At 39.7% G+C, this 26,209-nt stretch overlaps 1 protein-coding gene across 3 annotated transcripts in view; it reads right to left on the reverse strand.

Moving 5' to 3' along the window:
- Window positions 1–741: 741 nt before the first annotated feature.
- Sms (spermine synthase) overlaps window positions 742–26,209 on the reverse strand; it is a 56,703-nt gene continuing 31,235 nt past the window's right edge. For all 3 annotated transcript variants that reach the window (XM_087193635.1, XM_087193634.1, XM_087193636.1), the window contains exons 3-11: window positions 23,428–23,521; window positions 22,848–22,912; window positions 17,189–17,364; window positions 15,630–15,786; window positions 14,979–15,057; window positions 9,754–9,868; window positions 8,767–8,846; window positions 2,799–2,914; window positions 742–1,255 (exon numbers count right to left, since the gene is read on the reverse strand). In XM_087193635.1, coding sequence (XP_087049761.1) covers window positions 1,216–1,255; window positions 2,799–2,914; window positions 8,767–8,846; window positions 9,754–9,868; window positions 14,979–15,057; window positions 15,630–15,786; window positions 17,189–17,364; window positions 22,848–22,912; window positions 23,428–23,521 — 922 coding nt within the window. In that variant the 3' untranslated portion in view covers window positions 742–1,215. The remainder of the gene's footprint in view (window positions 1,256–2,798; window positions 2,915–8,766; window positions 8,847–9,753; window positions 9,869–14,978; window positions 15,058–15,629; window positions 15,787–17,188; window positions 17,365–22,847; window positions 22,913–23,427; window positions 23,522–26,209) is intronic.

The following is a 26,209-nucleotide window of genomic DNA, read 5'->3' on the forward strand; positions in this document are numbered from 1 at the left end:
GCCAATTCAATAAAAAGAACAAAAAAACGAAAAGAAGTAGGCTTACTTACATTCATTCTTAAAAAACACTTGCTACATACTTTACCATTTGTTCCTACTTTGGAAGGATGTTCTGTGTTGACACTAATTCTATCTCAAAATGGACCCTGAATATTTCATTTTTATCATTTTGCTTATTGTAAATTCAACAAAAATAAACTGATTTCACTGATAAAGTATTTTTTTTCTAAAACATGATAACCCCGCAATGTCTCTGTAACAACCTCAATCAATATAAGCTAACCTTTGATGTGGACTGTTAACCCACAATACAATACCAATCTGAGAGTCACATGCATTTGCTTAGGAGAATTTTCAAGTTCTGTTTGCCACAGGTCTCTCCACAAACTCTACTCACAGCAACTATCCAAAATGATCTTTATTTCCACATCTAATATACCAGTAAGGGTGAGAATAGAAGAAAGCTTTTGACTTTCAACTTTACAGTCAGGCAAGATCCTTTGCTATCCTCAGGTCAACTTTATAATGAAGTAGTGAATATAATAGGCTCTGAATGACTTACTGCAGTGGTAATGAAGTCATTACTACTGTTCAAAAAAGCCCCCAAGGTCATTCTATTACAAGGACATAAATGATACCGAATGTTATAACCGAACTAAAAACAAAGATACCTTTTTGTTCTACACATCGGAGATGAGAACAAGGGGACTGGGCTGAAATAAAACAACAGAACACATGAAATATCTCTTTTGTAACTTTAATTGAAGCATTGCTATTCATTTTTAACTCTTTCTTAAAAGGACCAAATTTTAAAATCTAAGTCAATTTTTTTAAAACCATCAAGAACTTCCCTCTGAAACAAAAACAATGATGCTCATTCCTCCAAAGGTCCGAATTTAAATTCCACCACAATCAAAACAAAACAAAACAAAAAACCCACACAGAAATAAAAAGTAACAAAAATCACATTCTAGGGGGTCAGTGCATTTAGCAGTCTTTGCTGTACTAATTGTCCTTCAGCTGACTTTCAAAAAAATAACACCCTAGCTCATCAAAATATACATTTTCCATTTGCTTTTTTAAATTAAAAATAATAATTAAAAAGAGGAAACTTTAAGGAAGTCACAATCAATTGCCTGACTCATTTTGATGGCATGTACAGCGTATGGAGGTCAGGAAGGCTATCTGCAGCACACCTCACTGGGACATCCATCTTCAGGGTTTAGCTTTCTTCCAAACAGTGTAAAATACCCACCTGGACAGGAGTTAAGGAATGAAAGCAGGTAATTCAAGGCAGAACAGGTCTCACTTAACATCTGTGTGTTGGCCTACAAATTGAAAGATGAATGAAAAGCTGCATGCCTTAGAGCAGTGTGGCCATGAGAATAAAAGCCTTTGCACAAGGCCACTTTGCAGCCTAGGACACTTCCCACCTGGGACATTTAAAGGAAAAACTGAGTGGGCAAAAGGCTAAACTGAAGGAACACAGAGATTTTCTCTGGTAACACTACTATTTCCAAGGTCCCAGAAAAAGGTTTGGGGAGATAGTATAAGAAAGAAGGGAAAGACAGAGTGAGGAAAAGAGACAAGGAAAAGTGGAGGAGATTGGAGGGAAAGGGGGGAGTGGAAGGAGGGAAGAAGGGGAACCAGAGGGCAGAAGCCTTTCCCCAAACATTACCAACTGATTTTCCAGCCTCTAAACATGTAATCACAGACCTGACTACACAAACACTGCTGAAGGACACTGAATCTAGGCAGCAGGTGGAGGGAGACGTCCCATCTCTCCACGGGCCTCAGGACACAGCTACTCCACATACAAAGTATCCCTTCCTCTCATGACGGACCTAGGGAGCTCTTGCCTCTTGCCTGGGGTCGGGCCTCAGCAGGCTACCTGGCTCTGTGTGGCTCTGTTCCGGCAGAACCCAGTCTAGCTGCAGGTCAGCAGCAGTCTAGGGATCTCCCCTAATGACAATGACAACTGCAGCCTGGGCCACCCCAGATAAGGATCCTGTTGACTGCAGACTATAGCCTGTCTGCCTCTGAGAAGAAGGAAAAGCAGTACAAATTTTTAACAATGCCTGCATTTCAGTTTTCCTCCCGTTCTTTCCTCTTTCTCTGGAATAATTTTACTGGCTGGAATGGGGACTGCTAGCATTAACACTTCAGTTCCCATCACTGTTTTAGTTCTCAATTTCTACTGCAAATTAGCATCAAGTAAAGCGTGGGAATTAACACTGAAGTCAGTTTTAATACGAGTAAAATGAGTATCTCTGGAATTTTTACCTGCCACAGATAGGGCAGCATTATAAACCAGGGATTCTCATGCCTTTTGGGTGCCCAAAAGGCCCCCGGAGGGCTGATGAAAACAGGACACTGGGCCCACCTCCACGTTTCTGACTGGTCAGCAGGTCAGGGTGGGGCTTGAGAATGTTCACCTCTAACTAGTTTTCAGGTGATCCAGCTGGTCTAGGAAGCCTTTGAGAACCTCTATGAGAATCTGCATATCTAACTAGTTCTGGGCAACACAGCAGGTCTGGGAAACCTTTGAGAACCACTGCCTTGGGCCAGTGGTACTTAATTATTCACCTGGGAAGTCACTCTCCAGAGTCACTGAGAGTGGACTCAGAAATCAGTGTTTTCTCTGAAAGTCACCAAGAGATCCTAGCCAAGTTTGAGAACTGGGGTTTTATATATTACCAAGCTAATTTTGTTTATTATTAGGATTTAAAATGTTAAGACTGGCATATGATTACTCGAATGTTCTGATAGGGCAACACAATGTCGTAGTCAAAGGATACAATTCCAAGTATGAAGGGACACAGACGATCTCCTTCGAGAATTCCACAGGACAATACAGGCGCCCAAGCTGTTCTTCATAGAGCGACAGGGCTTCTGTCAAATTGACACAGTTTCCCTAAATCAAAGACAGAAAAGCAAGCAATGGGATTCTTGAGTCCTACACATTTGAAGGCTCAAATAAAGAACAATTCTAGCTTGAGATAAAAGCTCCATCTTTAAAAATAAGATAAGGCCTCTGTATTTTCACAAATTGCATTGTAATCTACTTATAGACTCATTAGCTCATTTTCCTACTCATTTACCAAGCTATTTCAAATTATTAGAGTGTGAAGCAATACAAAGCAGTGAGACCAATTTCTCGTTAATGACACAGTTCACTGTATACACACCATGCAATCTGGCAGAGTCATACACATAACCTACTGAAAGTAATTTTTATAATGGTCGCTACTATGTTGAAAATGAAGTATCAAAGAGATAGTGTTCCTGATTTCCAGAATGGTCTAAATTAGAACCGTTCTAAAAGGCGAAAACATTGACGTGGAACTGTATTTATACCTTGTGCACTTTCCTTTCCCCCAAACCTGTGACTGATTTTAAGGCATAACAAAACAAAAGTTCACCCAAGATATATATTCTAAGGATATCCTGAGGCTGCTTTGCTTTTGGGGGGGGGGACTGAACCCAGGGCAGGCTAGGCAAAGATTCTTCCACTAAGCTACACCACCAGCACCAGTTGCACTCTTTATCAAAAACTTTCCCTTGACTTCATTGTAATAACTCTTCTCCCTTTTTGGTTATCACTTTTCAGCCTCCTCGGCAGGTAGAGGTGGTCAATGAAATACAGCGGAAGTCAGCTGGGAAAGCTTTTGATTCTGAACAATCAAAGATAAGAGTGACTGGCCCCTCCAACTCTCTTCCAGTCTATAAGCCAGACGTAACATGGAGCTGCAGCAGCCGTTCTGTGACCATGAGAAAAAAAAAAGCTGAAGAGAATCAGAGATGCTGGACAAAACATGGTAGAGCTACTGTATGGATACATTGTCTGCTTAGCTCTAGAGCAGTGCTTCTCAATTTTTAGTGTGTACATCAATCACAGGACATTTAAGTTTTGATTTAGTAGCTCTGGGATAGAGTTTATCACAATTTTAGCCCACTTTTCCCACACTTGCTTTTCATGTTGCATTTAGAAAACAAGATGTGTATTTAATATTACCTAGTTCTTTAACCACTGAAACTTATAACATTCAGAAGCCTACCAAATCCATGTATTGATACCATTCTTTCTTAAGAACTCTACAATGAATCTGTCTCAAAATAGCCAAGTACAATGTAAAGTGAAAATTATTTACAAATGAAGACAACCTATGATGTAAGAATTTCTGAAAATGCCATTTCAAACCCAGCAGCTCAGTCAGCCCTAGACGAGACGAGATATCTTCCAAGAGCTGGCCTTGGTGGCTTCAACTTAGCACATTTGCTCACCATGACGTCATCCTCCAGAGCCTGCTGTTTAATAACCCATCATCTAGGGTCCTGCAGTGGGGTTTGACCAAAATGCCCTTCACCAGCATATAATTTGGTTTCAACATCAAGTTCACCATGAGAGCACATAAACACCACATGTGTAATTTACGAATCATAAATAGAAAACACTGCCTGGTTGTTTTTAGAACACATCACCACTGGGGAAGCTATAGAGTGGAAATGCCACCAAGGTGAACAGCTGAATGGTTTTCCTTGCCATCTTAAAACTGACACACTTTCTCTGAAGAGAGAATATGGAAGGAGCTCCTTACAGAGAATGTGGTAAGGAAATGGGAAAGTTTTAATTTGCTCTTTCCCAACATTGTCAAGAAGCAGTTTTTAAAAAGAAAAGAAGAAACTCCACAAATAGACTTACCCCAAAAAAGTAACGTGATACATTTCACTTTCCTGTCTACTTAAATAGAACATTTTTCTTTTTTATAAAAAGAAAGATATGCAAGAGATTCAGAAAATAAAATCTAATAGCAAAGAATTAGTCACCCATTAAGGACAAAAGGAAGAGATGGGACAAGGGGTGGGAGCACAACTAGGAGTTAAATCGCAGTTCAGCAGCTTCGGCTCTAGACAGTTCTCCTTGCCCCATTTAGGTTTAAGTGACACTTGCTTTTTTACTTTATAGATTTCTGTATCGTTTGAATATTGTAAACTTAAGTTAGCATACATTATTTCTGTAATGTAAAAAAGGCAGGTACCTACAGCAACACCTTTTTATCAGGTTCAAAAGCAAGCATAACTAAATAACAGAGAAATCACACCTATGTGAATCATCTATAGAGAAAATACAGGAGTTCTTAAAATGACACTAAGAATAGGTTATTTACAGGAAGCAGCAGGTATTAAGAATACAGATGTGAGGGCTGGGGATTTAGCTCAGTAGTTCCACCGCCAGCCTCGCAAGTGCAACGTCCCAAGTTCGATCCCCAGTACCTCCCCCCCGCCAAAAAAAAGAATACAGATGTGTCAAGGGTACTGACAACATCCAGTTGAAGTGAGACAGGAGTGGTCAGAAGTTTGCTAGTACATCTGCATTGTAGCTTACATCCATGTTACATACAAATTTTATATCCATTAAGGTATAAGGGAGAGAAATACGGGTACTCCATTCTGAGGACCTGCCTCCTAGGCCAGAAAAGCAACCCCCCCATTTGAGTTCTACTGGCCCACCTGGCCCAGCACAATTCCTACAACACATTCCCCAGCTTCATGGCATGCTAACATGGCTGCATTCAAGCAGCCATGGTGACAACAGTGACAGCACAAACTCTTCACTGTGACATAAGCAGTTTGGGGCAGGAACACTTGGCTTTTATAAATCACCACACAACATTTTCATTTTATTTTTAACCTTATTTCAATTCTTAGCTGCACACTCCTGCATGGAGGGGTGAACATGGCAAGAACTGAGATCTCCCAAGCATGTGGGATGCAGCTCAGTGATAGAGCACTTACTCGACACTGTGCAAGGCCCTGGGTTCAATCTCAGCACCAAAAAAGAAGGACCAAAAAACCCACACTGTGGCGACTATAGCAATACACCCTGAGTAGACCACCTTGCTTCCTGACTTGAGTACAGCTTCTGAAAAGCTTACACCTCTCAGTCCCTATGAATCTCACTGTGAGATACATCTGACCAGTGAATATACAGTACGATCCCCAGGTGTTACAAAATGAGGACACTGTATTTCCAACAGTGATGAATATAAGGACAGAGAACATGCCGTAATACATCTTTTGGATAATTCTTGGAAAACACTATGGCCCTAGGCATATAATACTTGTGACTGTTGGTAAGTCAGTTGGCAAATGCAAGTTATCAAAGCCTAGGTCATCAATATTTACAAATGAACTATGGTGATATTCTAAGCAAGCATTCCTACTGGTCTTCCATTCTAAGATACTAGTTCCTCATAAGAGGCAGTCTACCAGGCAAATATTCAAAAGAAAAGAAAACAAGTCATACTTTCTAATGCTCCTTTTTGTCTACTCCAAACTGACTAGGTTCAGAGACTCCTCCGTTTTGATTTTTTTTCCCGGTACCAGGACTTGAACTCAGGACCTTGTGCTTGCCAGGCAGGCACAGCACCACTGAGCTACATCCCTAGCCCTGTTTTGTTTGATTGATTGATTGATTTTTGGTACCAGGGATCGAACTCGGGTCCTTGCACTTGCACAGCAGGCAGCGAAACCACTGAGCTAAATCCCCAGCCCTGTTTTGTTTTTTTTTTTCTTTTCTTTTCTTTTCTTTTTTTTTTTTTTGGTACTGGGAATCGAACTCTCAGGACCTTGCACTCTCGAGGCAGGTGCCGGAACCACTGAGCTAAATCCCCCGCCCTGTTTTGATTTTTTAAACAAAATATCACTATGTTGTCCAGGCTGACCTGGAACTAGTGATCCTCCTGCCTCAGCCTACCAAGTAAGAAGGATTATAGGCGTATACCACTGTATCCAGCTTCTTTTCAGTCTTTCTTTGTTTAAAGATCCCAGAACTTCATATCCTTCTTCAACTTAATCTGCATGTGATTTCCTATTTGGAGAAATGTGTAAGGAAAAAAAACGCTATAGGTATGCTCTGCTTATGAAATATCCACTGACAAAAAAGTCCAACTTGTTGAATCCGGGTTGCTGTTATAGTAAGAACCCTTTGTTTGAGCAGGTTTTACTAAAGATACCTTACAAAACAGGGTCAGCAAACTTCATCGGCAAAGAGCCAGACAGGAAATACTTTAGGCTGTGCAAAATGTACAGCCTCCTTTACAACCATTCCTCACTGCCACTGACAATACGTGATAAATGGGCATGGTCATGTGCCATGAAAAGTACAAAAACAGCAAGAGGCCAGATCTGGACCACAGTTTGTAGATCTGCTATAAATCGAATCAAGTCTAGAATGTATTTAAAAGATCATTCCTACACACCAGGGGGCATATATCCATTCTTAGTTATTTGCTCGCCTAGAAGCTTTACAAGCCTTTCACAAGTGCAAAGTCCAGGAGGAATCGCTACATGTCTGCAGCTCTTGTATGCAGTGAGAGAAGGAGGGAAACAGGGCAGGCTGGAGCCTAGGTCAAGGTGTTTTGAAGTTGCTAAGTTGTTTTCAGCATTATCCATCTCAGATCCCAGAAAATATCTAGGGTACAGTAGGGTCTGTAAGTACCTCCTCAGGAGAAAAGTTAATGCTTCAAACCTGTTCCTGATATTGAAATAACTAATGCTTTGTTTTTTACAAAAAGCAGTTGATCAATGAGTAGAACTAAGTTATAGTATTGGATAGGAGCAAGATGTTCTGGCGTGCTATTGAAAAGTAAGGTGACTATGGAAAACAACTATCCACTGTACAATTTATACAGCCAAAAGAAAAGATTCTAAATGTTTCTACTATAAAGAAATGACAAGTGCTTGAGGAGACAGATCCTTACCCTGATTCAAGTACTACCCAGTGTATACATGTACCAAAACATCATATGGTACCCCCCAAAATATTTATAACTTTTTTAGTTTTATGCACCAGTTAAATTAAATTTAAGGACTGGGGATGCAGCTCAGTGGCACAGCACCTGCCTGACAATCACAAGGCCCTGAGTTCTATTCCTGGTACAAAAAAAAAGAGACTAAAATAAAATTTAAGATGTTTTAGTTTTTTATTTGGTACATATTTGCAGTACACAATGATATATTCATTGTGGGGCGTTGATGCACGTACTTAAAATATTCTAATTCTTTTTCCTTCCCCTCCCTTCCATCCTCTCTTCCTCCATCTCTAGATCACTTTCCCATTTTGCAAAACATCTATCAACCTGTTTCCTATCATCTATCTTTTATTCTGCTCTTGAAATTATTTATACTTTGGATTTCTCATATGAGAGAAACCATGTGATATTTAAGCTTCTGTGTCTGATATTTCACTTAACATTAATGGTCTCAAGGTGCATCCATTAAGTATTTTAATAGGTTTTGTGTATACATGTATTTTATATGGACATCAAGAAATATACCTTCAAACTTTCTCTGAAAATTAAGGTTCCCCTAGAAAGTGAGTAAAACACCACAATTTGCTTCCATCTGGTGGCTGTAGTTCATACCACAGGCAAAGCTGTTTATCAAGTTTATGTGGCTAAAGGGGCTTTTTTCAATGAAAAGTCTCCCAGATGAGGGGAGGAAAAAAAACCCATAATCTGTGTCTCCATCTGGTGGCAGCAGCTCATACTACAGCCAAAGACCAGGTCTGACAAATCAGGATAAATTTTGGTTCCCGCTAAAAACTCATTTATTTCCAAAAGGTAAAAGGTCAGACATTTAGAAACCAACTGCTTAGAGAACATAATCCAATGGTGCTATTCTATTCTTAACAGAAACTTCAAGAATATGCAAATTTTAAAATACAAAATTCTCATTGAGAATCTCAGGGGAAAAACAGCCTACCTGTGTAAAATACTTCCCATCGTGTTTCAATACTTTCATTGAGAGGTCAAGAATCAGTCTGAGAAACTCCCATGTGGAATCTGGACATTAAAAAAATTAAGTTGTACAAATGCGGCTTTGCATGCATCAAAAACACCAATCATCAAATATTCATGCTGGTACTCAATATAAACAAGGAAGAAAGAGCCAGGAGCCTAAGACCCATCCAATATTTGAAAGCTTACTCAGAACAATAATAGAGTCACATAGCTGATATGTCACATGCATGCTACACATAGACGCCAAGGTTAAAATCAAATATGCATCTACTCGGCACTGTTCTCACACCACTAATAAAGATTTGATATAATGGGCTAGCAGTGTAGCTCAGTGGTGAAGCACTTGCCTAGTATGTGCAAGGTGCTGGGTTCTATCCCCTTCCCCCCACCCCTAAGAAACAGTGATCCCACACAACGGCAGGGTTTGACTTCTTAAAGAAAAGTGCTTTAAGAGAGAATGTAGCAACATTCCCAGAAAAAGCTGAAAGGGTCATCAGGTTGAGACCCCATTTTGCAAACTAAGCAGGAAGTCAAATTCATAGAAAAATATTAACACAGAAAAGCACACACCAGCAGAGATTTGGGGTATGTGACTTGAGAAGTGGGAGTGTTTCTGTCCTTGGTTTAAGTCATCAATTTGTGCCACTACAGATAAAAATCACATAATTTAAACAAATTATCAAGCAATGTAATGTCTAAATGATATGATTATGAGCCATTGCACTTCGTGGCTTTTTTCTAGTGGCTGAGTTAATTCATTCATTTAATGGTGGAACAGGAATTAAAGTCAAATCTAAATCCAGCCATCTTTCCACCAGGGGCCTCAGTTTAATTCCCTTTATAAAATGAGAGAACGTAATTAGACCATCTCCAAGATCCTTTCACCCTCCCCTGGAGAAAACATTTCCATGAACAATTACCACAGTTAACAACACAAAACAGAACCTACCTTCTTCTGGAGATGTGGAGATTGGAACAGCTGTCAAATCATTAATCACATAATCAAACTCTCTCCCTTCTTTGGCGTACCTCTTCAGTACTGGAATACAGTCTTCTATTAGAACCTTCCAGAGAGAACAGGATATGAGTAAGCCAACACATATGCATGTAGTTCAACAAGACTTGCAGAGGAATGTGGGAAAGTGCAAGCTATGGCTTAAATTCACAGCACCTGTCATACAAAGACTTTCATTCATGTCTGTAATAGTGAAAAATTAAGTGATCAGTGTATGCCCTATATGCATCCTCATCTCATCTAAACAATAACTCTACAGGTGGAAACTAACTTAAGCGAGGTTACATAGCTTTCCCAAAAGCACTCAGTAAGAAATAGAGGCAAGAAATACACCAAAAGCAAGTTCATACTTTTAACTCTGATCCAGACTGCCTTCCCTAGCGCTGCTTTCCTCTACTCTTTTCTTCTGTACTGATGACTATGTTATTGATTTTTACACATTAACTATTAACTTAACAATTTTTCAAATAGTCTAAGTATGCTGATAATAAATTCATGTCCTAAATATCAGCTTCCACCACAAAAGAGTCACCAAAGGGGAGAGAACAGCAGTTAAGGGCTGGAATTGTCATACAGATCCTACATAGTAAGTAAAGCAGTCCTTTGCTATCACAGTTTTACTGTCTGTCCATGGCTTCCGTGTGCCATGGCCAACCTCAATGTGAGCATATTACATGGAAAATTCCAGAAAGAAAATTCATGAGTTTTAAATTGTGTTTGGCATGGTGAAACCTTACCCCACCTAAGATATGAACCAACCTCTTGTCCCAAATCTCCACACAATGTGCGCAACCCATCCATTAGCCACTTAGTGGCTGCCTCGGTTATCAGACTGCAGTGTCACACAGTGTGTATGTTCAGGTAACCTTTATTTTACTTAACAGTGGCCCCAAAACACAAGAGTAGCGATGATGGCAATTTCATTATAGTATATCCTTATAACTGTTCTACTTTATTAGTGGTAGTTATGGTTACTCTCTTACTATGCTCAATTTAAATCATTATCATAGACATGTATGCATAGGAAAAAATGGCATACACAGGGGTTGGGACTATGCAGTTTCAGGCATCCATTGAGAATCTGGGAACATAGTCCTCAAGGGTAAGGGAAGACAACTACTGTGTACAGGAAATATGACTGGAATTTTGGGGTTTGCCTTATCTTTGAAATATCTGGGAACACATCTGGCTCTAGGTAAAAACCCTAAGAGAAGAAGTTATTATCTTTTAGCTTTCTACCAACAACAAAAAGATTTACATATAACAAGTTAGAAATCAAAAATCTGCCACAACTCCCTATGATATTTTGTATTTTTATGAGTTCCAATTTTGAAAAAATTTTACTCTCACTGTTTCATAACTCGCTTTACTTAAGGCATCATCCAAGTTCCACTAAGCAAAGATAGTGTACTAACCCCCTAGCTGTCTACAATACACATTAATCCCATTTGATATGCTCATAATTTTTCCACATGCTCATATGGATTCTTAGAATATCCATTTATACATAAACACAAATTTGTGTTCTCTTTCATAAAACCTGAATCACACATTCTGAACTTGCACATTTTTGCCTAACATTTTTTTCCAGGTAATTATAAAATTTATTTTTAAAATTACATCATTTCACTAAAAACATTTTGTTTTTGTCATTGCCAAGCCCTGGCCTCTACAAACAGTCAGAGTAAATCTCCTTGTATGAATGCCTTTGTCTGTGGGCTGGGTGCTTAAGCACTGGGTTATCTAGGTAAAGGCCATGTGTGGTTTAATCCTGAGTTTTGATAGCAATTCATGTTCTAAACGACAACTCACACATGCAGTGATTTCTTTGCATCCTCCCTAGCATGGATTATTGTCCCTCTCCTAAATTGTGCCAAGTCTGTTGCTAATGATTTAAAATGAACTTTTTGGATCACCAACAGGGTGCTTTTTTCCCAGTTTATTTGGCTTTGCTCTTCTGAGAAGCATCTGTTCATATCCTTTACACTTAATCAATTTAGCTAACTTCAGCTTTAAATTTTAAGTTGTAGGGGTTCTTTGTATTACACAAGGGATTAACTCCCAGTCATGTCTGTTACAGTTCTCTCATGTGTCTTATCACTTGGTAATGACAACAAAATACCATTAACAGTTTGAGTGTCTTCCTTTTAAAAGTATTTCCCAACTCTGAGGGTAAATACTCTAAAGGTTCCTAAGTCTTTTAGTTTTTATACCTCGAACTTAAGCTACTGAAATTCCTCTTTCTATGGTTTCTAGGTTGTTAACTTTCTCCTCACCAGATGGACAGTCCACTATGCCGCCCCTGATTAAATCAACTAGACCTTCTCCCAAGTAAACTGAAGTGCATCTTAGGCCATAATCTAGCAGTGTGCACAGGACTAACACTCAGCCACGTTCAAGTTCCCGTGGCATCCCTCTAACTGGTCCTGTGACATACTTCCTATTGGATTACTCTGCCTTCCAGTAAATTAAAAACCAATGGGACAAATTTCCCTTCACTATGATTTGGCTATTCTTATTTTTACAAATGAAAATTAAAATCGGTTGGGCTAATTCTAAACCCTCCCTCAGGATTCTGATTGGAATTACTCATAATTGAAAAAAAGACAATGTCCTATTATTATTGTGCAAGAAATGCATGCTTCTCCACATATTCAGTTGTCATGTCTCTCTATAAGATCCTATCTTGATTCAGATCAGTCTCACAATATCATTTTTGCTTATTCCTAGGTATTGAGCAGTTGATTATTACTTTGAATAGGATGCCTTTCAACCCTCCACCTCATTTCCTTTCAAGCTGTTCAGCATTTAGCATAGAGAAAAAATGTAGTACTTATTTATCACTTTATCAAACTCTTATTAATCTAGTTAATTTTCCAGATTTTCTAAGCATGAATATCATCAGCAATTACTTTTTCCATTTTTCTGCCTTACTATATTAGCTGCCTCAAAACAATATTGAACACAGGTAATGATAAGCATCTTCATTTTGTTCCTAGTTTCAATGGAAATGGCTTTTGCCACTTACTATATTTTACAACTGTCCAGCTAAGTTTCTGATGGTTTCTATGTTTCAGTGACTCCTTCTATTGTAATCTTATTTCACCTGAAGAATTTTTATTAAGAATGACTACTAAGTATTCTCAAACTTTGTCATTTATTAATTTTTTCTTCTTTGAATTATTTATATAATTCTGTTAACAGATTTCTTAAAGTTCACGACTTTACATGTCTAAACTAAATTCTACTTGGCTCCACCACAGAACTTTTAAGGTGCAGATTTAACTTACTATTTTACTTGGAAATTTTGTATATAAATGTATATAATAAATCTTTAGGTTTTTTCAGTATTAAGGTTTTATTCATTATAAAAAGAATGGAGGTGCTTTGGAACATTTTCTATTTTCTAAACAAATGTTGAGATATCTGCTTTTCAAATGATAAACACATGGAAATACCTGGAATCTTTTCAATGGTAGTATGTTAGTGGTCAAAGGGCTGGCTTGCCCTTAAGGGAGGGTATTCAAATGGGTCTTCCAGACAGACAAGGTCTCCTACCCAATCCCCCATGCCTTGAGAGCTTCAGGAGAACTCTGGGCCAGAGAAGAATATTCCAGGCTTCCCCTGGTGGTTGTGCTGGGTGGGCAGGGGGGACACTCTGGCACCAATGCCCTCTAGTCCAGCTTTCATTAAAAACAAGGTGTGATTTGTTTCTATGGGTTCCCATAAAGGTGGATTTAACACTACTCATTCACATATTCATTCAATGCCTATCATTGAACACTAAAACACACCACACACACACTCACACACACACAGAGGACTTTTCCCTTGCCTCACACGTTCAACTGGGTTACTACTTGTGCCCCGCCTTCACTTCAATTCTCAGATCAAGAGACTGCTTTCCAGGCCACTGGTCAATCTTCCTACTCACATCCAGTCTCTACAGTCAACAACTCAACCATACTGATACTTTGGGCTTGCACTTCTGGTCTTTTCTGAATTCATATAACAAAGCCACATAAGCAGCCAGGGGGACAGGACTTTGTGCCATATTCCTCTAAGATTACCCTATGACCTTGAATTAATTCCCTTTAAACTTCCTTAAGCTTCACCTTCATTTTTATAATAGAAATAATGTCCACCAGACATTGGATTAAACAACATGTCTGACCTATTATTTGTAAATAATGTTAACTTTGAGCTCACTATGCAAGTACTCTGCTCACTATGCAACTCTCCAAGTACTCTAAAGAACATAATTCTCCACTCCCTTCTTACACTTCCGAATAGTATGAGCTGAGTTTATATTTTTCTTTCCTTTTGGCCCACAAAACAATCACAACTGCATTATAATATCGACAGAATTTATCTCACCTTTAAAAACTTAACATGCGTGTACTATGAAATCAATTTAGATGCACATACATATGTACATTAAGAAGAGGGTGTTAAATAATTTACATATTAAAGCTCTCATCTAAATAGCTTATAAATCTGGAAATAAACATTTAAGAAATCTGTTAAAATGACTCTTTGCTTGGATATCTTGTTCTAAAAAGCCCCACAGGTATGGGAATCAAAACTATGCATCCAAAAAAAACAATGCAAAATGTATTCTACATATTATAATTGGTCAACTTTTAAGCACAGTAGAATTTAGGACAGAAACTAATTGCTTGTTAGCCAGAAGCAACTGCTCCTACCTCAAACATTTTAATCAACTACACCTACCAATTAAATACTCAAATTCCATATGAAAGACAAAGGCTCAAAGAGATTACTCAGGAAAGAGACAAAAGGTGGTGGCTGGCAAGTCATAAAAAGGTACACAGTATCTTTTATACATGAATTAATGTGGGCAGGGATGAAGCTCAGTGGTAGAGTGTGTGCAGCATGTACAAGGTCCCAAGTTTGATCCCAACAGCAAAAAGAAAAGAATTAATATGATTTAATTCAGAGAATCTGGAGTTGCAGGCTTCTGTTTTACTATCTGTACACATCTACCCTAAATATAAATATTCACTTAACTCACACAAAGAGACAATCTGTCTTCTTAACCAATTATGCTAAAAGCTGTGTTAAGAAAGCACAATTCCAAACAGTAACTTATACATTATCAGTTGACTTAAAAATACATTAACAGGAAAAATAATTACCTGATAGCAGTCTCCTTTAAGATTGTCTAAGACGTCATTACATGTTTTGCGCATATATTTCTTACATGCGTCAACCACCATTTGGTCAATGTCCGAAACAGGTTAAGGAGAATGTGTATATATCAGAGAACTCTGAAAATAGTAACACTTTAAAAAGAAAGGTTAAGGCTGGGGTTATAGCTCAATGGGAGAGCACTTGCCTACCATGCACGAGGCCCTGGGTTCAATCCCTAATGCTGGAAGAAAAAAAACAGTAAAAAGTAAGGTTAAAACAAGAGTAAAGTTTTTGTAATACAAATTTGAGTATCACAAGTTAGAACTGATGAGATAAATTATGATTTTTATTTTCACACTAAAGACATTCAAAAGGAACTGAATTTCTTTTCTTCTCATAAAATGGCTTAGGGAAGCCATTTTGGCAACCCGTAAGCAGCACATGGGGTATGAAAGCCAGTCTAATCTCCAACTGCATTCTCTCTGCTACTCTGTTGGTGGCCATATAAAAAGCTACTAGTACCAAGGTGACATGTTTGTTCAAAGCACTCTATGTAACACACTTGCCTTGAGTCTGTGAGACTTGAACTTAAGATACAAAAGGAAAAAGGAAACAAAACAAGCCCACTAAACTTGTTCTCTTACGCAATAAAGGATATCTCTACCATAGTGACCATCTTTGGTTTCAGTTTGACTATTTCACATAATATGCCTCCATCTCCACCTCCCAGAATCAGTACGTCTTTGCCAGTGTAATCTTCTTTGCCACTGCCCATGATGGCCCGGGTGTATGCCAAATCACTCTCTGCCAAATCTAGGGAGGAGAAACAGAAATCCAAATGGTGACTCCACTCAAGTACACAAACCACCTGACCTCACTACTTTAGAAAGTGCTAAAATGTTAAATTTTCAATCTTGCAAAAACTGTTAGTAACACGCAAGACGGTTGCCACTTATGCATCTAACACCTAACAAAAATGGCAATAATCAGTGCAAAGAAGAGTCAGTCTTAATAATGTGCTGATATGGATAATTAAAAGCCATGTCGTGTGAGAAACTGAAAGTGTAATTAAGGATACACATGGATGAAATGGCCTAATAACACATTTTTCGGATTGTGTTTCCATCATGTGTCATATGACTGTACCGAAATTTAAATTAGGGAGAAGTTTGGCTTATGTGGAGTATGCTAGCTAACTGGAGTTTTTTTCCAGATCATTATTTGTTCAATGTTGGTTTTGGGGATCTTTCTAAAACAAATCACATCCTTTGGTGTCTTGGTGCTTGAGATGTTTTTTTAAGTTATATGGAAAAATGTTTAAGTGCTTTTCAGTTTTGTTTTGGTTGAGTTCTACTGTATTTGAGTATTATTGCAGTTTTTTTCCCTTCCATTATTCTTCTTTGAATGGTTTTAATTTCTGTATGTGTTGCATTTGATAAGTTATTTTTAAATTAAAAAAAAAAGCAATGCCATCCTCACAGATGAAATAATGCGACATTTGGCAGTTATTTCAAAATAATATGACAAGGACAAGATGGACTACAGTTTTGGTGAAATAAGACTGGCCAGTAGTTAGTTAATAATTATTGATGCTTGATGATAAGAACATGTGAGTCTATCATACCGTAGGTTTATACAGCAAGTCCCTGACTTACGAACATTCGAGATGCAAACTTTCACAGGTGTACTGTGAAAGACTCACAGATGTACTGTATAATGTATAAGACTCACTTTGTCAGATTACAAATGAGTCCGACTTGCAAAGGTTCTCCCAGAACGGAACTTGTTCGTAAGTCAGGGGTTTACTGTATATACAGTACTTAGGTTTGAATTTTTCCATGACAAAGTATTTTTTAAATAAGCACTTGTACTTTAAAAAAAAATACAATCTGGGCTGGGGATTTAGCTCAGTAATGCTGTGCCGGCCTCGCAAGTGCAAGGTTCTGAGTTTGATCACCGGTACCAAAAAAAAAAGTAAAAAAATAATACAATCTAATTACTCCTCACAAGAAAAAGCAATGTCAAGACAAAGTTTATATGAAAACCCAGACCACAGACCATCCACAGGCTAATGTATTGTAAGTATGCACTTTAAAAGATAGCAGTGTCAGACATAAACTTGGACAAATCTATGATATGCTATCTGTAAGGAAAATGCCATCATCCAACACATTACTATCTTACTAGGCAATCAGGACAGGGATGCAGTACTTACTAACATCCCCACTAAGGATGAGAATATTTCCAAACTGCTTTGAGTGTAGAATTTTAATGTTCTGGTAAGGTGAATCTTCATCATATACTACTTCATCTATGTCATACTCAACCAGCCGCCCATCAGCAGTGGGCCAGTATCTGTCGATGGCCCCTCCTCGAACTATGGTTGGTAAACTAGAAAAAAGAGAAAGAGGAATGAACTTTTCTAGAATGCTACCTTACAAGGGGATCTGTCATGGAGAACATATAAAACAAAGCCACATGCTGCAGGCAGACTCCTTGAGGGCACAAATTGAACCCAAGGCTTGGGCATTTACTTTTTTACAATCATTACTACCATCAAGTATCAACTATTGTACATATTGTATAAAACCTTTCTGGTATGCTTCTAATATTTCCTAATAAAAGGTTAAAGGAGAAAATGTCCATTGTAGACATGACACTTCACTCCCAAATACTTTTCAGCAAGTATTTATCGCTTAAGACCTCCTGTATAACCACACTGCTGTTACTACAGTCACAAAGAACCATTCTGGATGCAACCCTATCATTACAGAATCCATCTTCAAGTGTCCCTAATTATCCCAATTACGTCCTATACAGCTTTCCTGCTTTTGAACAAAGGTTCATACACTGTATTTTTTTTTCTTTTTTACTCATTTCACTTAGAATATTCTTTGATTTATTCTGGTGAGTTTCATGCTATCTCTGAAAAGTCTAGATCAGGAATTGTGCATAAAAATCCCTCATGTTGATTTACCTGATTTCTTCATGATTAGAGTCAGGTTGACATACATTACACAAATGTCTCATCAAGAATATAAGAGGTGGGACGGGGATTTAGCTCAGTGGTTTCGGCTGCCTGCTGCACAAAGCGCAAGGACCCGAGTTCGATCACCGGTACCAAAAACAAAAAAAGAATATAAGAGGTGTGCCTGTGCTATTATTGGTGATGCAAAGAGTGTGATCAGTTGGGTACAGTGGCATTAGCTGGATCTCTCCATTTGCACTTACAAAGGTCCCTTCCCATCTTCTGAAGTTCCTAAGCAGGCTATGGGGGAGGTCCTCTGAAACTTGATGATGGCAGTGTTCTCTTAACAAACCTTTACCAGTGACAGTGATATCCAAGACTTTTGTGATGCTGGGGATTGAACTCAGGGCTTTGCACATGCTAGGCAAGGGCTCTACCACTGAGCTACACCCCCAATCCATCTAGAAGATTATTGCATAAAACAATTATTACTGGAGTAGATGCAAAAGGATGGTTTTTCTCATTCCATGCTTTTGCAAATACAGTACTCTTTTTTCTGATAGGGTGAATACACCAGAAATTACCAGCAGAGGACACTAAATGACAGGAGAAAATAGACCTAGAAAGGGGCTTGGAAAATCTAACCCAAACACAAAGAAAATGAGAACACACTGCAACATAACACAGAAGCAGCATGCAAGTTGTGTTCTCAGGCACAGTACTGTTCAACAGTAGAACAGCATGACATAGTCACAGACACCCACATGGCTGGAATACACTGCCCCTGCCTGATGAGTCTCTTCCCACTCCCTTTTCATCTGCTTCCAAGAGTACAGCCTGAACCTGTTACAATTTAATGAGGCTTTCTCTAAGAAAATACTAACATTTACAAAGAGCATTAGACAATGCAAATTCCCACTAACTCTTATTTAAGCTAACAACCTCTGACTGAACTTCACCTTTCTGGTGAACAAATCCAGCTTTCGGGAAGTTAGGCAGACCAGAGGTTTTTCTTGTACAAGGTAAAGCCCTAATCAGGACAGCCCCCAGACAGCTGGCACACAGGACTTGGAAGAAGCCTCCTCCAGCCATGGTGGGCAGTGGGGAGTGGACAGGAGTAAAGTGGGGAAATGAGTCAACAGGAAGGTGGCCCTCATGAAAGTGACAAATACAAAGTCATGTCTTTCAGGGAAGGAAACCTCCCCCCTGGTTGACAGCCAGCAGCTACAGGCAATACTACACTAGGCACAAATCCACTGAAAATAAACAGTATCTATTCTCAGTTGTGTCAATAGTGCCAGGGTTAAGCTGAAGAGCTCTCTTCTCCACTGCAACACAATGGTTCTGAAAGACTGACAAGGAACCAACAAGGATCTCTAACAGGATGTGGAAGCCATTACTTGAAGTATTCAACCCAGCATAAAGTGCATTTCCCCGTAATGGGCTGCCAGGAGACACTGTGGAACCTACAAAACTCACTTCAAGCTTCACTGCTGAAAGTCAGAAACGGACTGCAGAGAACCAGGTGGAATGTGTGCTGAGGCTCAGGCACACTGTCAATTCAAGAAATTTTCTAACAAATGAAACTGGACTGGTTGAGTAGCTCAGCCCTGGGCTCCATCCCCAGCAAGGTGTGTGGGGGGATAGGGTGCAAGAAACATAATTTACGTGAGCTTCTCTTCTTGTTTTCATTTGAAAGTAGAATGCAAGAATTACTTTTTCGATAAATCCCATGGCTTCTTAGTCCAAAATTCAGATTTAATTCATCAGCCAAAGGGGAAAAGTAATTTGAGATATTACTGAGTTATCTGTCATAATTTCATCTCTAACAATGTTATTTCCCAAACCAAAAAGTAAAATATTTCTCCTGTTTGGGGCCAGTAACAACGGGCATATAACGAGATATTCTCAACCTCTCATTTTTTTCATCCTTATTTTATGAGAAGATACAAAAACTGTGACAAGCAACAACAACTTGTATTTTGAAATGAAAAATCTAAAGCTTAACTCCAATCTCAGGAAACTCTTACACCGAAATATAAAAAGAACCAGACTTCTTATGATGCTGAAGCCCAGAAATGCATTCTATCTTCTCACTCTTAGAGCAAGCCTGAGGAAAATCAAGAGTGCATTTTAATGTGGACCAACTCATTTCCCCACACAGTGGGAACCTCATAATTCAAATGGCTACGGATAAGAAAAACTCTGCGAGCAGGAAAAGATGAAGTGTCCAGAAAGTGGTGTGGATGTGGATGTATTTTAAAGAAGGGTGTTCTTGGGTCTTTTCACTGATTTAAGAAGCACGGAGCACTAGTTCTGAAAAGAGGTAATGGAGCAGAAAAGAGGGGAAAGAAGCATTATCCTAGCTGTCCCAAAGTGAGAGTGAAGCTCAACCAAGCCAGGCTAGGAACTCCAGTGCCCTTGTCCCCAGCCTGGTCACCCACCACTGTTGTTCTTTCCTGGCTTGGTTGGCAGAGGCCACAGCCACGACCTCAATTCAGGTGGCTGTTGCATCCCCGCGCCCTCCCAGGCCCAATCCCCACTCTGTGTGCTAAAGCCCAGATAGAGGGGTCCCTGCTCACTTCACCGCAGATGAAGCCCCTCTGTCCAGAGATGTTCGTGTGCAGAGGCCCATTTCAGGCATTGTCATGAGGTGTGGAAAAGAGTTCCCATCCGGGACCCACATGTGCAAAGGTCTCTAAGTGCCACTGAATGGGCAGCTCTGGGGAAGGGTGTAGTATCTGTCTGCAGGGCGTAAGATGCAGACTCTATTGGAATAGCAAGCTAAGTAGTAGTTGACAGCCTCTGAAGATGATATAGTGAGGGTGGATTAGTTATGGGATTAGCCTGTTCACTGTTCGAAGTTTAAAGTTGGGGTAGGGGAGAAGAGAAATAGAGAATGAAGACAGGGATATCAATGAAGAGCTCATTGCAAAAGACATTCAATAAAACATAGTCATACTTTGGTACTTGACTGTTTTGAAACTCGAGTTGGGTACATGACACGTTGTGATGTGAAAATTCTGTCCCTATATTCATCATTTGTTTGGTACTCAATGTATAAGCTAGAACTTGTTGGTGTCAATTGCCTTGTGACTGGGTACTCTTTCCAGCCAAAACAATTTGTTTGATATTCATCACACCTCCTGGAACCAATTAACAATGTGTAGCAAGGTACCACTGTATTTTCTGATTTAATCTATAAGGAATTCCTGGTTATTTGTTTTCATATTAAAATTCTAAGGGCTAGAATGTAGCTCAGTAGTAGAATACTTGCCCGGTGTGCAAGAAACCTTTGGTTCCATCCCTGTCACCACAAAAACAAATGGGGAAGGGAAAGAGACATGGCTAAGGACTCCCTAATTGAGCTTGGGCGGGGTATAAAAAAAAACCTGTGTATTGAGACAGATTTTAGTAAGTGGGCAAGTTTTGCACCCAGTCTGTTCTTTTCACTTAGTTTCCTGCTTCCCTTTCCAACTACAGGAGGTTAAACAATTACCTTATCTTACAATTATCTTACATCTGCCCCAGAGCTTCCTGATGGGCTGATCAAACTCAACACAGTGAGTCATTAAGTGCTTAATCATCAATCATTGTAGCCCTTGCCAGTAAGGATTTCCTCTTATGGAAACTGCTATGAAGTAGAGAAACCAGTATTCTGATCATTCCCATCAGTGATAGAGTGATCTTGGCAAAGTCCTTCCTGTCTTCCCATCTATGAGCCTAACTTATGAGCAAGGGATGGGCCACCTGTGCCTTGTGGCCTTATAAAGAGCCACCAAGGCAGGGCAAGGGCATATTGCTGAGAATGAGATGCTGTGTATCCAAAGCACTTAAACCCCATGACCTACTAGATCCTATCCCTTCCAATAAATGTCAAAACTGCTACATCCGTCAAAGTTCTTTAAAGTCCGGCACCAATGGCAGACATTTCAGAGCTATCTGACATGAGGCTAATATCACTGAGGACATTAATTGTTTATTCATTTTTAACTTGAAGTCTCATGTAGGGCTTAGGATACAGATCAGAGGTAGAGCCTGCGCCCAGTGTATACAAGGCCCTGGGTTCAATCCCAAAGTGAACAATAAATGGCCACATGTGTTTAGCTACTCCCAGGGGACAGGGAAAGCTTCAATTTTTATTACCATTTGAAAATAACCCACTCTGGGCCGGGGATTTAGCTCAGTGGTTCCGGCTCCTGCCTTGCAAGCGCAAGGTTCCAAGTTCGATCCCCAGTACCAAAAAAAAAAAAGAAAATAACCCACTCGTAGAAGCTAATAGTGGATGGTCTCTCAAGTCTTAGTACCTCTGGAAGTTTTCTATCTTGATGGCTTTGATCACTCCACCCCATCAGAAGTATCTTTAAACTGCTTAATTCTAATCTGGAACCCAGAACCCTGAGCAGAGAGACACATGTCCTTTTCTCTTTTGGAAAGAAGGTCGGGGGGGGGGGGGGGGGGTGTTAGCTCCCCTTTGACTGAGAGGGCAGCCCTACCTGGGTTTCCGGTTCACATACTTCCAGCTTCCTGGAATTACTCCACATCACCTTTCAGTATCATTGCGTCCGGTCGCCTTCAGTTCCCTACCTGTATCTGTTTATTTTCATACACCGTGTCCTGTGTTGCAGTGTGAGGGGCCCAGGAGCTCGGTTCAAAGTTGCCAGAGAGGCAGGTATTGACTTTGATCTTTTCTACATCTTAAAAAGGCACTTTGGCAAGGGGCCAGAGAGTTACCTCAATGGCGCCACACCTGCCTCACAAGCCCAAGGTCCTGAGTTCGATGCCCAGTACCAGGGGAAAAAAACAAAAAATAAAACAAAACAAAAGGCACTTTGGGGGCAACACTGCCATTCTGTTTATTTTACAAACTAAACAAATATATAAGGACATTCAAGAGTGGACTTACCGCTTCACCCGCCCAATACTGGCCTGACTCAATTCTTTCATTTTCTCTTCTACTTTGTTCAAAAGCTACAATTAAAAGAAAAGAAATCAACAGGCTTACAGAATAAGCTGTGTAGAACAGCTAAATTGCAGAGCAGAAGCCTGAGACCAGGTTGACAGAGCTGTTGTGACATCGATCCATACATGTGCCCCTTCTGTCCCTACAGTGGCCTCCAGGTTTGGTCCCACTCTACTAACTAACCCTCACGGGGCAACAAAACAACTGGGAAGGGGAAAACTAAAGGATATTGCAGGTATAAAGTCCTGGTTGCAGGGTCTATATCCCTCCAAAAGAAAGCAAAATCATCACTCATACTGGGAAAGTTAAAAGGGAAAGGTGACAGCCAGGTTCCCAAAACCAACTAAGGGATAACTATTTTCTCTTTTAAAACTACTTAGGGAAAATTAAAATCAAGTTAAATGGGAAGCAAGCAATTAAGAGAAAATTTTTACATCATTAAACTAAACAAATTTCATGATCCTTAAATGAAAGTAAAATTTTGTAAAAAAATAAAATAAAAGGTAAATAGTGAAAAACCAACGTTGTCGATTTCTTCTTTGCCCTGGATATCACTGTCGTAACTCTGAAGGTCCAGCAATACCAATCCATGTGGATAAATTCTCAAATTGGCAAAGCTACAAAAGAAAATATAATTTTAGGGTGAGGAATTATATCACAACACACCAAAGGAAAAAGAGGCTGTCGCCATTCAAAGAAAAGACCACTGCTTTTTTTCCCCTGCATTACAGTTAACCCTGGCTTTCTTTTCAGGGGCTTTGAGGGGAGAAGTTACCAATCATCTATGGAGGATTTATGGAAGATTTAGAAGGTGGCACCAAACGCTAAGGACTTCAAAACTGGTTCTGAGGCCCAGAAGGAGAGTCAGAAGATCTGTGAACATTAAAACGTTTCCTCGGGTGATTCTGTCAGGTTTAGTAACAATGACTTTAGGAGGAAGGGCAAACTGAATTCTACCAACGGACTAAGTTCAAACCAAAGCCACCAGAGCAGAGGCGCATTGTCCAGGCTAAGGATGGTTTTACATTTTTGAAGAGTTGTTTAAGAAAAACACATGGGACAGCAACCTTATGTAGTTCCTTATAGAAAGTTTTCCGGCCCTTAATTCAGTGGATCTGATCAGCCTTTTTAAAATAAAATATATGACTATATCACATACAATAAGATGTCTGTTGATGATAGCTAGTGGATAGAGTGTTTTGTTTTGGGGTAACAAAAATGATCTAAATTGATTGTGGTCAGGGTTGTACAATGTGCTAAAATCTACTGAATCTTATACTTTACGTTTGTAAACTATGTGGTATGCAAATTTTAGTTCAATAAAGCCGTTATTTTAAAAATAAAAACAAGAAAAATGTCTCTTGAAACGTTTGCCCTGATTATATATTTGTATTGCATATACACACATGTGTATATTTCCAGGGTTATGAAATTAATTTCTCCTTACTGTAAGCTATAGTTAAATAAGCATTTGAAAAATACTAAATTAAAAGATGAATTCTGTTCAGAGAATACAGGTAGTACGCTTGGATTAAAAAACAATAAAATTATTTAATTTTCACCTCCAGCCCTTAAGTGGCCTCAAAGTCAAGTCCGGGGCCAGACACCACAAGCTGTCTACACCTGAATGAGTGGATCATCTTTCCTTCCCCCTCCAGCAGCAGCACAAAGGACGAGAAGGGTGCGGGTGAGAGAAGGACAAAGAAATGCACAACACAGCAAATGTGGGGAGGTCAGCATGTGAGCCTCTCAGGAATTAACCACAAATAGAGAAAGTCAAAAGGTTGGGAGGAAAGATACGGAAAAGCTGAAAAAAGGTGTCTAGTGACCAGGGCCAGGCTACTCATCACAAAGGGACACAAACCTAGGAGAAGCTAAAAGCAGGCTATAAAGAGGGTGTGGAACTTCCATTTTTTCTCGAGCCCATGTGTTGGTGGGGAGAAGTGGGCTTTCAAGACAGGCACCTTGAGATGAGTCCCAGCTTATTAAGAGAGAGAGAGACAAATGTGGAAAATATGTTTTGAAACTAAGCATGTTCATTTTTTTACTTGTTCTGCTTTCAAAAGCAATTTCCAAATAGCTCTTGTCACTCAAAAATTCCCTTCCGGGAAGAATTCTGAGTCCTCTCTATGAATGGAATTGGTGTGTGTGGTAGGAACCTCACGAACTGCCTGCCACAGGCAGGGCTCAGCTGCAAAGGGTGTGGTGCTGACTGCACTATCTACCCTTAAGGAAGAAATAATCATTTTAGATACATTTGAGGAGTCTGCTAAACACATACAGAGAGTTTGGTCACATAGTTACAATGCAGGTCTGGGCTTGGTATGTCTTTACCAGGCATTAGGACACAGAACAGAAATTAGTGCCACAGAGGTGGCCAACTTGGGGGGAGTGCTCAAAAAGTAAAATTTCCCCTCATAGCATTTTGTCTTCTGGGCCTCTTGAAGATAATGGGGGTGGTTACTTTTTCTTTCAACAGAAGAGAAAATGGGACGTGAAGGAAGCCATGTGAGACAGCTGGCTGGGTTAAAAGGGTCTGCTGGGGTTGCTGTAAGTGGCTGTGACACTGCGGTGACTATAAACTGAGTAGCCCGTGGTAAACCCTTCTGTCTTCCAAATTGAGACAAAAGGCAAGGGAAAAAAATACCTTCACTTGTTTGCCTTCTATAGCAGCAATCTGAAATGGTCTGAGTAACACTGAAGCCATTTCAAACCCATCAGCCTTGCACCTGCGCCAACCTTCCTGTCTAGTCTTCCCCCAGACCACTAGCCTCACCCCAGCCCATCCCCAGAGAAAAGGCACTTAATGTCCTATGTGAGTGAGAGCTTCCCAAACTGCCTTCCACATGCTTTCTGCTTTGATTACACTGCCAGGATGAGAGCCTGGTCAATCCTTAATTTAGGTTTTCTTTCCTACTCTCCAGAACATATTCACTTCAACTACATATTGACTACACCAAGTCTATACAGTCGGTAAAGTCCTAAAAAAAAACATGTTGAACTCTAGGACCATATCAGCCCCCTGTCAAGCTATTTGTAGACGTTATCATCCTGCATTTTACCGAGGTCTCTACTGACGGATAGTCAGTCACTCCTAACCAGCAGCGTCAGCAACCAGAGGGCTTCCTAGAAATTCAATCAGAGAGGTCCTTAACCCAGACCCACTGTAGCAGAAAGTCTTGAGGAAGAGGCCCAGGAATCTACTTAACCAACTTGGATCACTGCCTGCCATTTCAAACTGCTTATGCTGCTGGGGGTTCTTCATTCTAGTCACACAGTAGAATTGCTGGGGCTTTACAGACACT

This window comes from Heterocephalus glaber, unplaced genomic scaffold (genome assembly GCF_053883595.1).
Source record: "Heterocephalus glaber isolate CG9 unplaced genomic scaffold, H.glaber_assembly_v1.0 deba00001594, whole genome shotgun sequence".
Classification (NCBI taxonomy): domain Eukaryota; kingdom Metazoa; phylum Chordata; class Mammalia; order Rodentia; family Bathyergidae; genus Heterocephalus; species Heterocephalus glaber.